The sequence below is a fragment of the Cryptomeria japonica genome, chromosome 1 (assembly GCF_030272615.1).
Source record: "Cryptomeria japonica chromosome 1, Sugi_1.0, whole genome shotgun sequence".
NCBI classification, from domain to species: domain Eukaryota; kingdom Viridiplantae; phylum Streptophyta; class Pinopsida; order Cupressales; family Cupressaceae; genus Cryptomeria; species Cryptomeria japonica.
In genome coordinates, this window is record NC_081405.1 from 488,065,858 (window position 1) to 488,088,489 (window position 22,632).

At 38.7% G+C, this 22,632-nt stretch overlaps 1 protein-coding gene across 2 annotated transcripts; it reads left to right on the forward strand.

The window, feature by feature from the left end:
• The first annotated feature begins 8,271 nt into the window (after nucleotides 1-8,271).
• LOC131042749 (disease resistance protein RML1A) lies at nucleotides 8,272-11,872 on the forward strand. Of its 2 annotated transcripts, XM_059218814.1 has the most exons (4): nucleotides 8,272-8,818; nucleotides 9,927-10,522; nucleotides 10,647-10,719; nucleotides 11,055-11,872. In XM_059218814.1, the coding sequence occupies exons 2-4, from the start codon at nucleotides 9,957-9,959 to the stop codon at nucleotides 11,541-11,543; spliced, it is 1,128 nt and encodes a 375-aa protein (XP_059074797.1). In that variant the 5' UTR covers nucleotides 8,272-8,818; nucleotides 9,927-9,956; the 3' UTR covers nucleotides 11,544-11,872. The 2 variants fall into 2 exon arrangements, with proteins under 2 accessions (XP_059074797.1, XP_059074801.1); XM_059218818.1 differs by lacking the exon at nucleotides 8,272-8,818 and having other exon boundaries at nucleotides 9,853-10,522.
• Nucleotides 11,873-22,632: the final 10,760 nt, after the last annotated feature.

The window sequence follows — 22,632 nt, forward strand, 5'->3', positions numbered from 1 at the left end:
TCAATGCCTTGATGCTTGATCTCTTGCTCTTGAGAATTTGGTATAATATGATCATCCTTGTAATTGATGTATGATAGTTTAGATCTCAAAATGACGAATGCCCTGCTTATATACCTCTCTCAAGCATTTTGGGGTGCAAAACACAAAGGAAACCCACATAGGAAAAGATTTACCGCTAAATGAAGTTGACAGTTGTGTGGACCAAATTTGGGGCTACTTTAGGGGGAGTAGAGCACCCTAGGTGACCTACTCCTAGGAGTGGGGCATCCTAGGTGCCTTGCTCCCTCCAAAGAAAGCCCAAATTGGGATCTGAGGTCCTAAATGGGGCAAGGAAGTTAGAAACATATACTCAATTGGGTTGGATCAAGCATGGTGGGCACAAAAATATAGGAACACTAAAATGGGGCCTAAATAAGCATGAATTTGCATACGGTGCAATTTGTGACACTACACAAGGAAGCATCAAATGTCATTTCTTAAATAAGTCTATGAGAAATGGCTTAAAACCATTCTCAAATACCTCCATTATCTAGGATTGCATGTGATTGAGGTAATTTTAGGAGATGAATTCATGAGGTCTAAGCATAAGTATAGAGTTAATACCAACATATCAGCCATGTTTCTAGCAATCTTGTTGGATATGGGAGAACCAATGGTGATGGTCAAGGCCTGTGTGAGAAGGTGTTTAAGGCCCATATCTTGGGAGAAATTGATGGTCCTAGCTAATGTGGAGAAAAGAGTTCCATTCCCAAGGACTACTATGTGGTGCAAAGGCATGGCAAAATGGTGCCTAGACTATTGATTGTCATGACGACGAAGACAAAGGTGTATTAGAGCAAAAAATCAGTTGTGGCAAGAAATATAGTGTTTCTGCAGAAGCTATTGGGAATGAAGTTGAACGAAGGAGGGGAGTGGATTAAGGACTAATTGAAGATGGAGGGGCTTAGCTACGACTTGGAGGACGACAATGGGCGAGACATCATCGAGGAGGCAACAACTAGAGCTAAGGTTGATGATGTTGGGCATGAATTAGAGGAGATGGAACACAAAGAATGCAATCTTGAATGCCTTATGAGAACCCCCCCCCCCCAAAAAAAAAAAGCTCTGACATAGATGTATGGTTTCTATCCAGTATATGTAATGCTCGCAAAAATACCCTAGAGAAAATAACTAAACTAACTAACAAATAGAGATTTTTTTTAAATCATTTACAAATGCAACATAGTAAACTATCATAAATCCAAAACATAGATTATCATCACAAGAAAGCATAAAACATCGTGATCATAACCATAGCTAAATAAAACATATAACACAAGTGGAATTAACATCTTAACCATAAACATATGTATTTATTCATTCATTTTTTCCCTAAGGTACTTTAACGTCACTACTTAGTAACAACATCTCGATAACATATCCATATCATGAAAACAATAACATTCAATAAATTTAAATTCTACTCACTACTTTCTTATCATGAGATTATGATCTACCAATGCATATCTCCATAACCCCATCAATTATCTAAGTTCATTTTAAAGCACCAACTCAAATGTTCATATTTCCCATATCTATCCATTATTCACCCTTCACATCATGAATCTATATACATATATCCTTCTCCTACATATGGAACTAGATTGTTTCCTTAAGATTATCCTTTACACAATGCATCAAGAATTACTAACCATACACATATACAAGATTATATCAGCAAGTGCTATACTACTTTCCAATTAGAAAATCATGCTAATAAACCAAATAAGAACCACATGATATACCAAGAATGCACTAAATCTAAACATCCAATTCTCTAATACATCATAAGATCTCAATCCTATACATAATGAACATTTCTACAACATGAACCATATGTCAATACATCATCTTATTTCATAACAAGATCATAGTCTTTACATCATCATATCCTATTACATATGAGTACATGATACAAATACTTAGTCTTCTTTGCATTTACAATGCCATTATGATACAACATACTATCTCAATTACATTGATATTAGCTCTACGACTATCCACATAATGAAAAAATTATAGAATCCATAGCCATGCACACTAGCATTTAATGAAGAACATCCCAATGGAAAAGGCATCAAACCACCCAACCATGTGGAACCAAATATGAACCACCCCCCGTGCTAGGAGATGACATAGGGTTCCAACTCACACTCAAGTCCTAAGCTGACACCTAACAACCAAGGGACTCAAAGATCAAATCACATCACATGACTAAATCATAAATCAATAAACTTCCAGAGGCATAAGAATAATGGACACATGTAGGGAAGAGTGTCATCACATGCTATCCTCACAAAGAAAGGGCCACGCCACACCTTGATAGACATGTGGATCCATTTCAACCTATGAGCAATCAAGGGAGTTGGCTTACTGCTCCAACGCTATTTCCAATCCCATCCCGAGTCTCTCCTCAAGGGCTATGAGTGGGGCACCAAAACCAATTTCATTATTTTAATTGAGTTCCTAATTACCCAAAACCACTAATCAATTATTATGGTTATCACTTACAATTAAACATACTCTTTATGTGGTCCCATGATAGGTCTAAACCCTAAGAATCCTCTCTAGGAACCTCCTAGAGCCTTCTGCTCACGCCCTTGGTCCTACACATGCAAGAGACCACTCTCCCAACCATGGACCATAACCTTAGGGGAAACACACATCAAAACAACATCACAACAACATCATGAAGGCTCACAAATGACATAAACATAGTCACAACATCACTGATACAATTTGAAATATAAGATAAAACATACGCTCAAAAAATCAAGAAAGAGCCCCAACCAAAACAATGTAATAATGAACCAAAGCTTAAACATGAGATCAAAGACTAATCCAAAAGAAATTCCACTCCTCGATAGTGAGACAGAAACATCTCACTAGAGCTCTCACAAACATTCCTCAACAGCGAGGCACTCATCCTCTCGTTGGAGCAAATCAACATATGAGCAATTTCCTTAACAATAGGGCACAAAACCTCTTACCAAAGCACAAAAACAACATAAACTAAGCCACATAACATCAAAATACCTCTCTGAGAAACCAAAGCAATCACACAAAGCTTCTTGTAAAAGCACAAAATCCAGAAAACCATTCATACCGAACAAAATTGTCAAATCCTACACCCCTGGAGCAGTTCAACACATCCAAGAGCCAGTCTAGCACATCTAAGAGCCAAATTAGCACTCCCATGACATACATTAGTGTTCTAGGTCTTAACTTTAGTGTTTTGGTGCCAAAGAATAGTGTTTTGAGTTTAGAATGCAAAAAACAAGGAAAACAGATAAAACATGAAATGAAACTTGCCCCCAGATTTGTATAAGGACTCACATACAAACAAGAGACACTTCCAGGTGTGGATGAAATAACATTAAGGAAACACATGAATAAAACATTATGAACATACAAAGAGAAATTGGCATCAATTTCCAGCCACACCTGCACTCAAAAGTACACAAAATTTCACCAAAACTTGCACAAAACTCAAGGAGATGCAATAAATCCACAAGGAATACAAAACAACCTTTTAAAAGGCATTCTAATGCCCAAAAACACTCATACCACCTATAAGATACACAATGAAGGAAGTGCAACCTCAAGACTTCCTGAAAGCAACTCCCGACATTGCTACTGACAACACTCACAAATACATACAAACACTTGAAGAGATGTAAAAAACTACATAAGAGGAGCCTAATATCAACTCAAGAGCTTGTTAAAGCTCAATCAAGATCATAAGGAAAAAGGAATACACAGACACATGCAAAATATACATTCCCAGCAACTTCCCAATTCCATATTTTTACAATACTTCAAATAAAAATTCAATCATTCATAAATTCTTTCCCCAAAACCAAATTTGAAATCTTTAAGCATAAAAATTCATCCCACTATCAATCTTTCAACAATCACATAGTAGACAATTTTTTCAAATTAAATTGCAAAGAGAAGCAAAGCTCCAACCTAGAAATCGCAATCCAAGGCAAGAACAACTGATGAAGAGCAATCATATCCATCAACTCCAATCCAAATCTTTAAATCAACTCTAATAATCCAATCCAAATTCAATAAAAAATCAAAAGCTTTAATCCCAAAATTTGTAGAGGTAAGTATTAAACTATAGAAATCCATCGATCAATCAGAAAATTCCAATAAACTATAAATTATACCTACCATGCGTGAAAACGAGGTAACTATTATTTAACAATATTATTTACTTACCCCACTCACAATCAACCAATAAAAATAAGGGGTAGGTAACTATATAACATCCAACTATCAATAGTAACAAGATAATAATAGTATAAACACAAATAAGCAAATAATAAATCAAACCCAATAATAATTAAATTAATTAATTAAATGGGTGAAAGCCAAATAAATAGAAATTCATAATAAAATATAAAATCAAATCAATAATAAAACATGAACAATAAATAAATAATTAAATAATCAATTGAGCAATAAATCAAATAAATTAATAAATTAATCTCAATTTAATAATTATAAAATCTCAACAATAAATTAAATATCAAATAATCAATTTAGACAATAAATCAAACTCAATAACATTAATCAAGCCAACGTAAATAACTATAAAACTTCAATAATAAATAATCTGAACAATTAAATACCCATACAATATAATAAATTAATTTAAATATTAATAAATTACATTAACCAATTATTAATTAAATACTAAACACATGCTCACATCACCTCAAGCAACCCGACAAAGGGTCAAAAACTGACACAAGACTTTAACCACCAACTTACACCACAACACAATTGACAAAGTGAACCACTAAGCCTAGTGTATGAGAGGGAAACACATGTCATCTCCAACAACTTGCCTTTGGGATAGGACACGCTCAAAACCTGTAAGACCAAGTGGAGTCGATGTCCAGTACCTGCAAACCTGCAACTACCACCAAACACAATACGACACATATACAACATATATACCTCATAAATGATCAAGCAAGTGACAGAAAATCACAACATCCTATCATGCATGCAATGAGTGATATGACATCGTCTCTAATCATGAATACACTAGAAGACAATCACATACACCATAATATCAAATTAATCATCATGATCATAGAATAGGGTTAGTATAGCCAAGATATCATCAAAATCCCATAAGCAATATGATTCATCATGAATAATGAGCACATATAAACAATCAAATATAGGTCCATTATCAATATAGTATAAAATGTATCAATCATCCACATGAATCATCTAATAGCATATGTCCAAATAAAGTATCTAGCATCATCAATATTGTATGAGATAAAGATAGTCATATGTAATCATCAAAACATCAACCATATGTCTAAATAAGTCCATCAATGCATAAATAAAAAATGTGGGTCTAGGAGGGACACTACAATATATGCTATATGATAATGACAATGTGGTTATGTCTATGGAGAAATAGAAAAGAAGGTAGTATATACAATCTTGGCAACCATTTTGTGATAATGGTGGCATTTCGTATGTAGTGATGCACTAGGCTTTGCCTTAGAAGTATAGAGGTGATAGGGTTAAAATACTTTTATGATAAACATTGATACATAATGTTGAATGTAAGCTTTTTTCATATCAATATAACGAGTGATGCACATTAGTAGCTATTAACTTACCAAAAAAAAACATTATTATTAAATATTTTAATATTAATATTATTATATTTAATAATCCAATAATGTAATACTATAAAAATTTAATTTATGTGTTGTTTTTTGTCTTATGTCGTGACTGCTACTAGCATATATAAATTAATAATATATATAAAATACGTCGATATATACTTCTCGAGGTGCCTATTCTAATTCTCGTGTAAACAAAGATCACCATAGGCTAATCCCACAATAGTGTCCCAATTGTGGGATGGGGAAAAAATGAGCCCAAGTGTCAAAATTTCCAAAACACCTTCCAATGAAGATAAATATTTGAATGTACCAAAAATTGCAACACATTTTTTAATTATTAAATGTTTCATGATCTTTGAATGATTGGTAGCTTCAAACAAAGACTTTTTTAATTTAGTAATGTTCCACATTAAAAATCCTTCATGGAATGAAGATACTACGTTCATTCTTCATGACAAGGTCTTGAAGATGTCATCCCATTGTTGTTCATAGAATCTTTAGAGAAATTATTTATTGTGAAGCAAGGGTTGGAACATGGAACTAAGTCATAGTGAAATGAAATTGCAATATTGTAGGCCTTGAGTAGAAAATTTTAAAAGCATAATATGTAATATCTTTTTTTTCATGATTTTTTAAAAATAAATATCAATCACTGGAAAAAAAAAGGGGGGGGGGGGGAGGGGGGTGGGGCAAGTAATTAAAAAAAACATGATTTTTTAATTTTTAAAATAATATATTTAGAATTTTCACACAAAACCTAAAACTTTCCTTGTTCACATCACATTTTCATTTGGACCAAAAAGTGGAAAATGTTATTGTGGGATCACCTCATACCTTCAAAATGTGAGTTCAAACTCCAATCATACTATAAAATGTTTCAAAAAAGAATTTGAATGGATAATAAGTTGCATTGAGATGGATTTTCCTAAGCAAGATGTCTAAGAAGTGGTAGTGATAGGAAGTGGTAACAAGATGTTTGATTTGGTAAAAAGCAAACATAAAAAACATTGTACCCCTTTCTATAGTTGAAAGAAAGTGACTAAATAAATAAAGGCATATGTCCTTTGCTCTATGGAGAGCCCATTTCTCCTTTCCACTCAAGACAAAGTGTTGTATATTATGATTCTCCACCCCTAGCCTAGATGCAAATGGAAGCATAACTATATGCTAATATCTTTTTGATCGAGAGCGAAAGACTAAACAATATCAATTGTATCAAAGACACTCATGATCCAACCTCATCTTTTATGTATCATACTTTTAACAATATAAAACTTGATAAATGACATAATTAAAGAAGATAACATCACTAACTATTCAACCTAATTCATTTAATTTAAACTAATTACTTATATATTTATCACATAATAATATAAAAAATATTACACATCCTTAAAAAAAAAATTAAAATTATGACTTTAGTTTCCTTCACATTTACGTGACTACATATCATCTAGAACAAGCGTACTTTGAAACCAGCCACGCACACCTTAGAAACTAGTATTGAAACGAAACAAACAACAAACGAAAGTGACTAAATAAATAAAGGCATATGTCCTTTGCTCTATGGAGAGCCCATTTCTCCTTTCCACTCAAGACAAAGTGTTGTATATTATGATTCTCCACCCCTAGCCTAGATGCAAATGGAAGCATAACTATATGCTAATATCTTTTTGATCGAGAGCGAAAGACTAAACAATATCAATTGTATCAAAGACACTCATGATCCAACCTCATCTTTTATGTATCATACTTTTAACAATATAAAACTTGATAAATGACATAATTAAAGAAGATAACATCACTAACTATTCAACCTAATTCATTTAATTTAAACTAATTACTTATATATTTATCACATAATAATATAAAAAATATTACACATCCTTAAAAAAAAAATTAAAATTATGACTTTAGTTTCCTTCACATTTACGTGACTACATATCATCTAGAACAAGCGTACTTTGAAACCAGCCACGCACACCTTAGAAACTAGTATTGAAACGAAACAAACAACAAACGATGTCAAGTCGTAAGGGGGACGCGAACAAATCCTTTGATGATAAATATGACGGTCAATTTTGAGGAGGTAAATAATGTCATGGAAACTTTGCTTGAGAGACTGTCGACCGTCAAGTTTTTCTACACATTTTATGCGGAGCCGTTTGGGCGCCGAAACACAGAAGAGTTGGCATTATCGAACACGGTCAAACTTACGTGTAATTGTCGACGTTCCCGATATTTGAGAGGGATGGCGACGTCTACGCATTCTCTCCAACTTCCACGTACACCGCCCCTATTTTGACTTCCTCCTTTCCACCGCAAGGATGACCAGCAGACCCCACCGCGCCATTAACTAAATCTATCCTCTGATTTACTTCTACATTATTTTATTAGGAACTTTATACGAGCTTCTTTGATTTTAACGTGTAATTGATGCCCCGTCGCTTGCCATTCACTAAATCTATCCTCTGATTTACTTCTACATTATTTTTCAACATTATTTTATTAGGAACTTTATACGAGCTTCTTTGATTTTAACGTGTAATTGATGCCCCGTCGCTTGCAACGTGATTCCTCTAGGCAATGCCCTTTATTGGCAATGGCTATTGACGTTCCCCATATTTGAAAGCGACTGCATTCTCTCCACAAACCCCCCGCCCTCATGATTTTCACTTCTTCCTTTCACCACATGGAGAAGCGCAGACCCACCACATCCTTAACCAAATCCATAGCTTATCTGCACGTGCATCTCACTCTGTTGCCGTTACCTTTGACAAACCGCTTTGATTTAAAATCAAAGCATTAAAGATTCCATCTCTAGCTTATTTGGTTTTATATCTCTCCGGGTGGAAGATACAGAATCGAATTATCTTTTAACTTTCTTCGCCACAGACATTACCAGGCCCCACCCGCCACGACCTCCCCATCCCACCGTCCGCACACGCCGCACTGCTGTGAACAAGTTCGTCTATTTATCGGTGTTGGACTTGCATTACTAGTTAAACACTCGGCTTATATCAACGCAGCGAGCTGGCTCTGTTCCAGTGCACGGCCAAGGAAGTGGATGCATTGTGAAGAAGCAGAGGCTGAGGATCAAGAGCAGTAAAGAAGTAAGAAAATTCCATTCAAGCTCTTTATCTGCAACTCGTATAACTAAGAAAATTCCATTCAAGCTCTTTATCTGCAACTCGTATAACTACAATCTGTAGCTAATCTAGCCACTCTTCCCTTCATATATTTGCTACTAAATTTTACTCTATCTTGTTTTGTATTTATATTTTGTACTTTCTTTCTTTCTTATAACTTATGTCTCTTTATTTGCGAATATCTTTTCATTTCGTTGATAGTTCTAGTTTAATGGATTTTTTTCCACTTTCCCCTGTACTTAGAGGCCTCTTAGTTGCCCAATCATATAAGGTTTTTCCTTTTTTCACTCTCCCAACAATTTGTCTCAACGAATTGCCAGTTACATTAAAATGGACTCAGTTCGGCGCCAAAAATTATCTGTCAACTTCCGTTACAGAACAAAAATTGCTCCGCCTTTATCAGTGTCAATGCCAATGCGAAGGGTATAAGACAAAAGTAGTTACCTATTGCCAATCTCTTAAGGCTCTACTGCCATTGGAAAAACCTGGGTCGCCTTAACCTTCCCTGTTGAAATTGAGTTGAATCATACTGGTAAATAGTGTTTTCCATTTGATGTCTATCTGATCCAGCCTTAGTATTACAGGAATCCCAATAATGAAATTAATTATTTATAGAAATTAACCGTAAAATAATCAAGACTGAATCTTTGTACAAGTAATCAAAAGAAATGTGTTAACACTGTTTACTTTGTTTTCTTTCTAAATTTCAATGCGTGGTAGTAATGTTTTTCTGAATCTTTTTCTGTAATGTAGTTTTAAAATAGTGCAAAAACAGTGCAAATGCTGCTGGACACGCTTTTTAGGCAACAAGGCAAGGAACTTGTAAAAGAGTTCTATTGTTAGTCAGGAAAACATAGTTTTATTAAGGTGCTTATGCGTCCATTAATCTAAAAATGTTTTCATTAAGAGTTATGGAATTGTAATTAATTTGAACATTTTATTCTTTATAGAGTTTTCTGGGGTTATGGAAATTATTAAACGAAGTGCCATAGTTTCATTTTCTAGTTCTAAACAGTAGTAATTGAAGTATTACAATTTTATTTCATTAGACTGCCTTCATATGAAATTTCAGGTCATTCTGCAAATTTGATCACGGCTTAGCATGATATATTGTAAGGGCTCTTTTCCCGAGGCTGAGGACATCAAGGGCGCTTTGCCTATGACTGACAAAATTCCTTTTGCCGAATTGACAAGATCTGCAGTTTTCCACTCAAAAGCAATACCGGGCATTAAATACGATGTATTCATAAATCATCGGGGAAAGGACGTGAAGGATACAATTGCCAGTCTTGTCTACCACAACCTCAGTAACAGAAAGCTCAAGGTCTTCCTCGACAATAAAGAAATGGAACACGGTGAAGCTATACCCCACAAAATCTACCAAGCTATCAGCACGGCCTCTGTTCATATTGCTATTTTTTCAGAGAATTATGCAGAATCTGTTTGGTGTTTGAGTGAGCTTAGTTTAGCAGAAGAAAGTGGGGCTCCCATTATCCCCATCTTTTGTGGAGTTCAACCTAACGACTTGCGGATGAAAAGGGAAAATGAAGTTGGATTGTATTCCGCAGCTTTGCACAAGCTCCATCAAACAGTTGACAGTGAATATATTGAGAAATGGAGAGCCACACTCCACAGGGTTTCTTATATGTTCGGCTTTAAATTTGAAGGGTAAAATTCCATTAATTTCTCAAGCTTGCTTAGCTATTAATTATTCAATAAAAATTTCCTCCTTTTGTACAAATTTGCCATTACAATGGACTTTTGACAACCTCCTAAAATGTTGGTATTTTAGGGATTGTGGAATGCTGTTGGAGAATATTGCGGCTTCTGTAAGGAAGCATATCAAGGCCACCCGCAAATTTGAGGTCAGGAGAATGAGTTATTTTCATCTGCTCTATGTTTGCTTTGTGTACCCTTCCATCACAGGACTGTTTGTACTAGTATCAAGTCCCTGTTATTTGTGCTTTAACTGAATTAGATTTGCCCTTTATGTTATGATAAAATTTCGTTCGTAAACTCTTCTTACCCAAATACTGCTCTATTGTAGATAAATGTACTTTTTGAGACTCTGAAAATATATATTGCTTTCTGGGTCTCTAAAGGCCTGCTATTTTTCTTTTTCTTTCTTGAATATTGAAAAAATTATACGTCTTCTGCTCTCTCAACCCTGCAAAACATCAGATGTGCCTCTTTTGTACAGGGTGAGAAGGTAGTGCCGCATAGGCATAAAAGAAGCCGTTTGGAACTAGATAGCAAAAGTAAAGCGATTACTGGGGTTGGTTGTCAGATGGGACAGTCCTCTCATTCACTTCAAGTCTCTTCTGAAACTGTTGTCAGTGATCTTTTAAGTAAGGTGGAGCCAGGAAAACGGTATAGGATCCAAGAAATTGGCCGGTCTTGTGGCAATCAAATTGAATTTGAATTCCATACAAATACATCATCATCTTGTAATGTAGGACACAACGATGTTTTGGCATTTCATCTTCCAGAATCTGGCAGATCTAGACCTTCTGACAACTTGCCTGATCCTCAATTCGTTGAATCTGGAGTTCAGAATGTTGATCAATTCCATAGTCTCAAAGGCTTGGAAGGAAACGCTATAGGAAGTGAGGAAGGGATCATTACCAGAAGATGGGTTCAGGTCACAAGATGGAGGTTCGGGTTCGGTAAGTTTTGGAGACTCGTGTGAAGCGAATGCTACGTGCTATAAATGTGTTGAGGCAGGAGTCTCGTCATAAAGAAGACTGCCCCTGCTTTTTGAGCTTTGAGTTGGCAAGTTTCGTTTGTTCCATTGGCATATATTTACTCATCTACAGTTAATTTTGAAAGAAAAATTCAGTTAGCCAAATTATGACGTTTGATTTTGCTTCATGCCTTTCCTGTGGCATCTATTTTGTAAATTTCATATGTCAATTAAGAAATTGTTCATTTTGATGTACTGAGCATTGTAGTTGCATGTGTTTCAGAAAGGAAATTTCAAATTACAGGGTTCACAGGAAGATTTCTCCATTAATCATATATCATCGTTCCCATAACACAGTCAGATTCCTCGTGATTTTATTCTTGCTTTTAGTTTCTCTACTTTTCTCCATTTGATTCTTGTTACTGTATTTTTTTCTGCATGTTCTTTTAAATTTTGCAATAATGGATCAAAGGCAGCACATAGAAATTGCTGTTTCGGAAATCACTGTTCAGATTTTTATTTTGCAAGTCTTTTCTGTCTTCCTATTCACATATTCTAATTTCGCAAACTCATTTTGAAATTATAAAATTCAATAAGATTCAGACCAAACCAGACAGACTCGGCCAAAAATCCCATTTACTTTTGGCTGGACCTTGTAACTATTCTTAGCAGGTCCCCTCTTGGTTTGTTTGTCTATCTTTTAAAAAGTGGCACCTATTATCATCGAAACATAATGTCACATCAATTAGGCCTCTACAGCACTACAATTCAACTTAACAAAACATTAATTCGTTCATTATCTCCAGTGCAAACACAACATTAAAATGAAGATCTAGACATAACACGAAGCTACAGACCTTGACAAATTGCTAGAAACTTAAGTAAAACCCAAAATTATAAAACCCAAATCTAGATTTGGAAGGATTTAGCAGAAATGACTCAAAATTAGGCTGGGGCAATAAAGACTTAAGTCTAAGCAGTATAAACAACAGTAACAAGAACAACTGTAGAGAACAAAGAAACTGACACCGTCCTTGGCTGTAACCTTATTTATGCTTTTGTAACACTGACACCATCCCTGGCTGCAACCTTATTACCAGGAATATACTCCTTTACAATTACACTCCTTGAGAGTCAGTAGCTCCATTTCATGGGCATGTCCATTAGCCCCCACATGTTTTTAAGTACCTCGATGATTTTGCCCATTACTACATGTCACAAGGCATAGACCATTCACGTGGTTTTGACAGTGATTTCGGATTACCATAGTGTACCTTTTTGCAAACAACTCCAATGCACTTCTTCAGCTCATCAACAGCATGTACCAAATCACTTTCACTTGTTGTAAGATCACTATTATTTTTCACCATTGGGAACTAACTCCTTTGAGTTCCCCTGATTCAATAACCTGTTGCCAGAATTTGGCATCCCATTAAAATTATGGTCAGAATTGAAGTATTTCAAAGGTAGTTTTACTGCTCTACAGAAGCAACTGCTTTCTTTTTACATGCAAGGATTGAGGAACTTTGAAAATAAAGTATTATTTACTTAGCAACTTGCTTTAAGAAAATCCGAATGCACCATCACTATGATCAATCGTTTTAGCTTGATGTCCCAGACAAAGACCAATTATCTCAGGAATGAGGAAACGTGAGACTGTGAAAGGGGGATGAATATAATTGCCCCCAAAATCCAATTAGTGATATTTGAATAGAAAAACGGCACGAAGAGAATATTTGAATTGGGAAATAGCATGGGGAAGGGAATGTAGGACAGAGGGATGCAGGCACATCTGCATAAAAAATACTAGCTAGAACATTAAATTGTAGCATTTTGGGCCCTGCTTGCTACTAATGTTTCAGTTCATGTACTAGAACAGCCATCTTCGGTTCTTGCCAACTTGTACGCATGACCATATACAATTTGGAACCAAGATGTATGTTAGATCTGTTAAAGTTAGGATCAGTCTGAAAGCAATAAGCAGAATTAACACAATAAACACTCAGAACACAAGAGTACCCTGGGAAAACCTCCCTCTTGGAGATGAAAAACCCAGCAACTAAATCTCAGCTTATATTTAGACAATATCAGTATATGTCTTTACAACTTTGCTTCAACACTTGAAGCAATGTGAACAACAGAATATAACTTCAACCAAGGGCACAAACAGTACTATGAACAGAAGCATGAAAATCTGAACTATGACAAACTTATCTGCAGATATCCTTGACTGAGAATGATACGCTAATCAGAGAAGACAATTCGCTGGTCAAGGAGCCAAGTTGCAGACCATGAAGATGATTTGCTGCTCCCAGAATAAGTTCACTGTCCCTGGAACAGAACTCGCTGCCTTAGGAAATGTATTCACTGATCAGACAGTAGGTTCGTTGGCCTTAGAGATGGACTTGCTGATCAGAAGTCATGCGCAGACCCGGTAAGTGATTCGCTGATGAGATGATACAATTCACTATTCTGCTGAAGGTAGATGATCGCAGAACTAACTGAAAATGAGTGAATGAATATATGCTTGAAGCATGAATGAACTTTGCTTATATATGTGACTTTATCCACCTAATTCATCCTAGGTCGGCTCACAAGGATAACAATTAATAATAATATAATGCTCTAAACTTGGAGCCCAATATAGGGTCAGCCCCATTACATTTACAAGTTACAATGTTCAATATAGGGTTAGCCCTATTCACAAGTTACATCGCCCATTATATGGCCAGACCAAATTACAAGTTACATTGACTATTATAGGGTCGGCCCTATAGCAATTACAAGTTACATAATGCGTTTGGGTCCAGCCCAATACAAGTAATACTTATATTTGATCCGAACTAGCTATTATTTCAACAAGATCAATCCCTACAAGTCAACTGCACTCCAATTTTCAATTAAGTGCTTTTCCCCAAAACATTAAACCTAGCTCCATTCACAGTGTGGCTCACCTCACAATACTTCCACTTGTATTGTGGACATATCCACTAATGCCTAGGGCATTCAGAACTATTGACCAAAGTGATCTTCACTATGAAATTGATCTTTAATCTACTAACATTGAGTACTAGCCAAGGCATTTAGTACTGCTGCTCCAAGTAGTCTCCACTGTGAGATTGGTTTAAGCCCCTATATATCATATAATCCTTTCCTAACTATAGAAGCTCATACACAGGGCTCCCCAATACACAATCTACGTTTGGTTGTTACTAGTGTCAAAGGTTTTTCTTGCTACTCATCCAACAAATGGTCCAACAAACCTTGCATTGTCCACATCCTATTCAAAATCCTATATTGATAGTCATAGAATCAAAAAAGGATTTACCTCCAAGTTCGGGAAATTTCATAAACAATTCTTTGATTTGATTGTTACTCAGAATTTAGTAAGGTTAGTGTTGTCATTTTATGACACCCTTGGTCCATAAGTGAGAACCGATCAGAGATATGTTCCATGGACCAGCACTGCCCCAGTTGACCAAGGAGAAAAGCAGAGGAATCATGAAGTGTGAAGTGTTGCCTTGTCCGGAGGAAGTTCCTCCCTTGGCCTTTTCTTCATTTTTCAGAACTCCGGAACCCCAAGGTTTCGAAGTTCCTCCCTTAGCCTCTTTTGTTTCCTTCTTCGGAACACCGGAATCCTGAGGTTCCAAGGTTCCCTTCCCTTGCCTTCCCTTGAACTCCGAAATCCCGAGGTTCTGAAGTTCCTCTCCTTCTTTCTCTTTTTCTTCTTCTCTTCGAAACTCCGGGACCCTAAGGTTCCGAAGTTCCTTTGCGCACTTCTCCGGAACTCCGGAACCCTGAGGTTCTGAAGTTCCTTTGCGCACTTCTCCGGAACTCTGGAACCCCAAGGTTCCGAAGTTCCCTCCTAGCCTTTCTTCCTTCTTTTCTTCGGAACTCCGAAACCCCAAGGTTCCAAAGTTCTCTACCTTTGCTTCCCCTTCTTCTCCCGGAACTCTGGAACCCCGAGGTTCCTAAGTTCCTTCCTTCCTTACCTTTTCTCTCTAGTTCCCCCGGAACTCCGAAACCCCGAGGTTCTGAAGTTCCTTTCCTTCTCTTCCTCCCTCAATTCTGGAACCCCGAGGTTTCGAAATTCTTCCCTTGTCTTCCCCACTTCAGGAACCCAAGCTTTTGAAGTCCTCGAACTTCTTTCCGGCTGCCAACACTTTTGGATGGCGTGATGGACACTCAAGGTTTTAAATGCTCCGACAAATTTTGTGACTTATGCACCCTCTTTTGTGGAGCCACAGTGGTGCATTTAATGTTTTTGGCAAGATTTCCATCAAGGGAGGTACGGGGCCATGCTTGTTGCAATGACTTATGTCATGTCTGCATACTCTACATACTCTGACTTCGGAAGGTCAGTCAATCCACCCTTCTCAGAATTGCCTTTTGTGGCTATGGCTTGGTTGCTTGCATGTACAAGTCAAGTGCATGAACTTCCCTTCCGGATGGCGTGATCGACACTCAAGGCTTTAAATGCTCCGACGAATTTTGTGACTTGTGCACCCTCTTTTGTGGAGCCACAGTGGTGCATTTAATGTTTTTGGCAAGATTTCCATCAAGGGAGGTATGGGGCCATGCTTGTTGCAATGACTTATGTCATGTCTGCATACTCTGACTTTGGAAGGTCAGTCAATCCACCCTTTTCAGAATTGTCTTTTGTGGCTATGGCTTGGTTGCTTGCATGTACAAGTCAAGTGCATGCACTTCCCTGCACTCCCAGACTGACATAGAGGGGTCATGATCACTCTTGTAACCATTTTTCTATATAAAGGTTGTTAAGCCTCGTTGTAAAGGGTTCTCTCCCTGCTGGCTTGAGCTATTATGCTCTCCCACTTCTCTTGTATTTATCTTGCATTTATGCAACTGTAAGTTTGGCCTTTGGCCTTTGAATAAATTGGAATTACATTCTTGCCTCACTTCAACTTATGCATGTTGTGTATGTTTCCTTACCTTCATCATAGGTGTATGTTTTGTGGCTCTTCTCTCCATATATGTTGTGTTAACTTGTTTTTTCTGAGTGTGTCTTGTGGGAATCCTTCTCCCCTCTTGACACTTAGCAAATTCTAACCTCCATACATGCGTTTGGGTCACTCATGCAACTAACGTTTGTGCATCTCTTGGGTATTTCAGTTGATTCCTTGTGCCATTTCGAGTGGGGAGAGGAACAATCTCTTATCTTGGTGCATCACCTCCTTTGATTTTAAGAATTTCTCTCCTCCCTTTACCTCTTCAAGTTGTTAGGATAGGCTTAGGAGTAAGTTTTGAAGTGTTGAGTTGGTTCAACACCTACACCTGGACTGACAAGGAAAGTCGGCCTTCTCCGGAGATTCAACCCCTTGCGCAAGGTCACACACTTCGGGGTTGTTTCCATGTTTCACAAGGTTGTTGAGTTGATGGCTCAGCAAGGGTGTGAGCTTTTGTGATAACAGTTTTTGGCACGCCCAGTGGGACTTAATTCGATTTACATGCTAAGGATTTAGTGTTGTTCTTGGCATCTCATTCTTTAGAGGCATTCATCTTCAAGTACTTGGCGACTCTGCTCACAAGACCAGTCTCTTGTAAATGACTTGTTGCTAACTCCGGAACCCCGAGGTCTTCAGGTTCCAAAGTCACTAACCCCAGAACACCCAGGTTCTGAAGTTCCTAGGTTCGCTACTTCGGAAACCCCAGGTTCCGAAGTGCTCAACTCTGGAATCCTCAGGTTCCGAAGTCTTTGCTCATCAGTTCAATCTGCTTGCTCATGACTTGTTGCAGATTTGGATTTCATGCCCAGAATTCATACAAGGGCATCTTCTAAAGGTAGTTTCCAATTCGAAGAACTCTCATCTTCAGGCTCTAGAAGGCGGAGAGGTAGACCTTCATTATCACCAGTTAGGGAGGTCAGGGTTGTAAACACTCCATCTCCCAGGTCTGATTCTACCCCTCCATTTACAAGACCATTACTATCAAGGGCTCCCGCCACTCATATCAATAGACCATTGTTTCACATGGCAAGAAATCAGGTTTTTGTTACCTTCAATGGGGGGAGTCCCCTTATTTTGACCCAATGGAATGACATACCAGTGGCTGCGTTGAAGAGTATACCATACTTCATTGGTGAAACGGCTACTACCCCTATTGAGCACATTCAGAACATTGCAAACATCTGCTCCATCCATAATATCACTCAGGATGATGTTGCTATTAGACTCTTAGCCACGTCTTTTAAAGGCAAAGCTTTGCAGTGGTATAGAGGGTTGTCATCTAGCTCCATTCACAATTGGGATGAATTGGGGGAGAGATTTTGCAACCATTTCGAAGACAAAAGTGATCACCTATCACTTGTGGAACAGTTGACTACAATCAAGAGGGCACCCCATGAGTTCATGGGAGACTTGAATTTTAGATTCCATAAGACATGGAATAGAATTCTTGCTCTAGTGAAGCCATCTCCAAATCATGCCTTCTTGTATTATCTTAGAGCTCTCAACAATGATATAGCTGTCAATCAATGGGTGGAGCCTCTCTACCGGGTGCATATGACATAGCCATAGCCATAAGAGCAGAAAATTGTTTGATTCAGGCTGGGAAGATAGCTCCAAGGCCTCCAATGCCTCTCTTCCCAGAAGCTCCTACTCAACAACTCACCTTGGCTCCTATCCCCATTGCACCTGCACCATCCACACCCTCCACATCCTCCAATGAGCTCCATGAGGTCAAGGCTCTATTGCAAAACTTTAGCAATGAGTTGGTGACACTAAAGAGGCAACAAGCCCAACATAGCAGACCTTATCAGGCACAAAATCAGAACTATCCGCAGAATAGGCCACCCCTTCGAGAGCAAAACCAATGGAGCAATGCCAAGCCTTTAAATAGTGTGAACCCCACAACCGCAAGCAACTCAAAGGCGATAGTTCCAATGCAAAATAACCTCACCCAAGAGCAAAATTGGTGTCAACCATGCAATCAGCCACACAACCAAGGTGCATGCCAAAATGGAGGGTTTGTCCAAACCTTTGTGGTGCAGGATGAGCCGACCACTTCTGGCCAGCAATATGACCCAAATCAGCCTAGTGTTGGCACTCAGGCTTACTTACAAGGGGATTCTACCTTTGTCAATTGGCAAGAGGCCGAATTATGTGGTTTGAACCAAACAAATGGAATGTTGTAGTATGCAAGGTCAAAGAAGAGAGCCATGGAGGCTGCCTCACCTTCAACATCAGCTCAAGCTCCAACACCCAATGTAGCCGCCCATGATACAAGCTAGAGTACCATGAAAGGGAGCAAGAGGCAGGAAGAGGCCCAAGTCGTCCAAGGAGCAAAAGTAGACCTTGTAGCCTCAAAGGGTCCTCTAAAATCAGTCGGTGTCCCTTTCAACATAGTTGATCAGATGAAGAAGGCCAACCTCAACGTCACTATGTGGGAGGCCCTTTCAATCCCTTCTCAAAGGAATTTGCTTAAGGAGGCACTGAAGGATGTCGATCACTCAGGTGGTGAGGCAGCAATTAGCGGAAAGGCAGTCTCCACCAGTTTGGTGCAACCCAAGGAGGAGGAAGATTCAAGCAAGATCAACAAGCCTCCCCCTTTCTATCTCTCCTTAATCATAGGAGATAATTTGGTTCACAACTGTATGATAGATTCAAGAGCTAGTAGCTCAATTATGCCTAAGAAGGTAGCTGATCTTCTTGGCATAGAATATGACCTGTGACCAAAGGGGTGGTCGGATTAGATGGCACTTCTATTAAGACAGTAGGGGTGGTAAAAAAATTGAAGTTAACCTTGCATGCATGCCCTGGTTGCACTGTCTTGCAAGACATATCAATCATCGACCTCCCTGCCTTCTTTGACATCTACCTGTCTAAAGACTTCACCGCCAAGATAGGTGGGTACTTGTCTCCTGATTGGTCCCACATGCTATTTCGAACAAGGTATGGTACCAAGGTCACCATAAGGGCAAAGCCCATTGCCCAAAACCACATTGAGCCCTACACCCCCAACCCTATAAACATGAATTGCACTTTGCATGAAGAGGGGGAGGAATGTATTGTCCGTGAGCCTGCCACTCTTTTGCAAGAGGTTCCTGATTGATTGTTGAACGAATGGGCCAATGCATTTCAGTTTGATCCGTTAGCTGAGATTGAAGAGACAGGGCTTGGCACCTATTGTATCCATGAAGAGGATATTCCTATCCCTAACCTCATCAAGACACAAGGAGACTCAGAGGGGTTATGGAACATGTTTTTTGATGGTTCAAGAAACAAGAATGGTGCAGGTGCTAGTGTGATGCTTGTTTCTCCTGAGCAGGAGAAATATTTCTTCTCTTTTAGGCTTCAATTTGGTTGCACCAACAATGTCCCTAAATATGAAGCCTTGATCCAAGGCCTCCAACTTGCACAAAGCAGAAAGATCAGATCTTTGCAAGTATTTGGAGATAGTGAGTTGGTTGTTAAACACATCCGAGCCCAAAGCGTAGCAAAAAACGACCTACTCAAATCATGCAAACACAGGGTTTGGGATTTGATTGAAGGATTTGAGGCCTTCAATAGCCAGAGCATTCCTAGAAGTCAAAACAAGCATGCTGATAGGCTTGCAGTGGTTCGTGCTCAATTCGACATACCAACGCATGTTGCAAGTGAGGAGCAACACATCAGGCTTGTTGTGAGGTCTGCTGTCCCAGACAATCAAGTAAATTGGCAAGTGCTCGAAAGCGATAAGTAGATCGTCAACTTCTTGCAAAATGAAGCAGAGTTTTCTACTAAAAATCAACCTAAGTTGCAAGACCAGTATGGAGATCAAATCATGCAGCTCAACTCCAACAAGTTGCCTAAAGGTCTAGTTACCTTGGAAGGCATTTTCAACTTGGATGATCAGTTGAAGAAGAAGATGAACTTGGTTGCAAAGAGGGGTGATTACAAGCCAGTTGTTGTCGCCGAAGGTAGGTCCTTAAACTTGGGCAAGGTGTGTTCCTCCACCGAGCAAGAGGCCTTTGTTGAGCTTTGCCAAAAATATGATGACATAGTTGCTTGGACCTATGAAGACTTGAAAGGTTTTGACCCTACCTTAGCCCAGCATACTATAGAGCTAAACTCGGATGCAAAGCCAGTTAGACAAAAGCAAAGGCCAATAAACCCCAAGATTGAGCCACTAATGAGGAAGGAGTTGACCAAGTTGATAGAAGCCAATATCGTCTTCCCTAGCAAGCAGTCCTCCTGGGTGGCCAACCTTGTCCCTGTAAGGAAGAAGAATGGAGAAATCAGGCTGTGTAGATTTTAGGGATCTCAATAGGGCCTCCCTCAAGGATCACTACCCCCTTCCCTCTATGGAGCAGATTCTCCAAAAGGTCAGTGGCTCAGAAAGATTTTCATTCTTGGATGGGTATTCAGGCTACAATCAGATCTTGGTCCAAGAATCAGACCAATACAAGACTGCATTTACTACTAAGTGGGGTACCTATGCTTATTGTAAAATGCCCTTTGGGCTAACCAATGTAGGTGCCACGTTCCAAAGAGCAATGGACATAGCTTTCAAGGGTGTATTAGCAAAGTTTGTGCTTGTATAACTTGATGACATAACTGTTTATTCGAAGCATGCAGCCGACCATCTTGGTCATCTTGAGTAGGTTTTCATGAAATGTAGGGCGTATGGTGTGTCCTTGAACCCTAGCAAGTGTGTATTTGCTACTGATCAAGGAAGATTGCTAGGACACATCATATCCAAGGAGGGTTTGACCATCGATCCAGAGCGAGTGGAGGCTATTCTTTCTCTTCCACTCCCAGTCACAAGAAAGAATTGCAAAGTTTCCTTGGTAGGATCAACTTTGTGAGGAGGTTCATTCCCAACCTTGCCACCATGGTAAAACCCCTCACTTCCATGTTGAAGAAAAACTTGGCTTTCAGTTGGACCAAGGAGGGAAGGGCTGGTTTCGAAGAGATCAAAAAAGCAATTGCTCAAGCTCCTACCCTTGTCAATCCTAATTACGAAAGGGATTTTATCCTCTATACCTTTGGAGGAGAATCCAGCATCTCAGCTGTCCTAACACAGCTGAACGATGACAATTTGGACCAACCTATTGCTTTCTTTAATGAGGAGCTAAAGGACTATGGGCTTAAATATAGCTATGTAGAGAAGCAAGTCCTCACTGTTGTAAGGGCATTAAAAAAGTTTAGATACATGTTGTCCAACAACAGGATCTAGCTCTTAGTTCCACATGCAAGTGTCAAAGATTTCCTTCTAAACAAGGACATCAGTGAGAAGAGGGTTGGGTGGATAACCAAGGTCATGGAGTATGACATCAACATCAAGATCACCAAGCTGAACAGCTTGTCTCATCTTCTGAGACTACTTCAGAGGTTGCCCTTGTGTTACAAGAGGATCAACCAACTGGCAACAACACTCAATTCAGTTGGGTAAGTGACATGACCACCTTCTTAATGGAAGGTAGATACCCCCAAGGTCTGGACAAGACCAAAAGAAGGCATTTTAGGTTGCAATCCATTCCCTATGTCTTAGTGAATGGCACTTTTTTTCGAAAAGACTCCAATGGAGTCTTACTAAGATGTATCGAGCAAAACCAAGTCAGCAAATTGTTAGAGGAATTTCATGATGGCTCTTCAAAGGGCCACTTCTCTGCAAAGACTACGGCTATCAAAATATGAGGGCTGGTTATTACTGGCCATCCTTATTCAGTGACTCACATAGATGGGTGAAGAATTGCAAGAAATGTGCTCTCTTCTGTGGGAAGCAAAGACTAACTCCCCTACCTCTTCATCCCATCCAAGCAGATCAACCGTTCGCCCAATGGGGTTTAGACTTCATTGGTATGATAAACCCACTTTCTAGTGCTGGCCATAAGTGGATCTTCGCCGCAACAGATTACTTCACTAGGTGGACAGAGGCAATTGCATTGAGGGATCCCATTGAGGCCTCAGTGTTGGAATTCCTTGAGGGAATTGTGACAAGATTCGGTGTCCCCTCCACCATCATATCAGACAATGCCAGGGCATTTGTTGGAATCCAAATCAGTTCTTGGGCAGTTTAGCATGGTGTATACTTGAAGACATCATCCAACTATTACCCTCAGGGTAACGGCTTAGTTGAATCTTCCAACAAGAAC

Bases quoted from the DNA above. Each gene is read 5' to 3' on its own strand.
- LOC131042749 (XM_059218814.1), top strand. From the start codon at position 9,957: ATGATATATTGTAAGGGCTCTTTTCCCGAGGCTGAGGACATCAAGGGC. The intron at 10,523-10,646 runs GTAAAATTCCAT...TTGGTATTTTAG, and splicing joins TTCGGCTTTAAATTTGAAGG to GGATTGTGGAATGCTGTTGG. The intron at 10,720-11,054 runs GTCAGGAGAATG...TCTTTTGTACAG, and splicing joins AGGCCACCCGCAAATTTGAG to GGTGAGAAGGTAGTGCCGCA.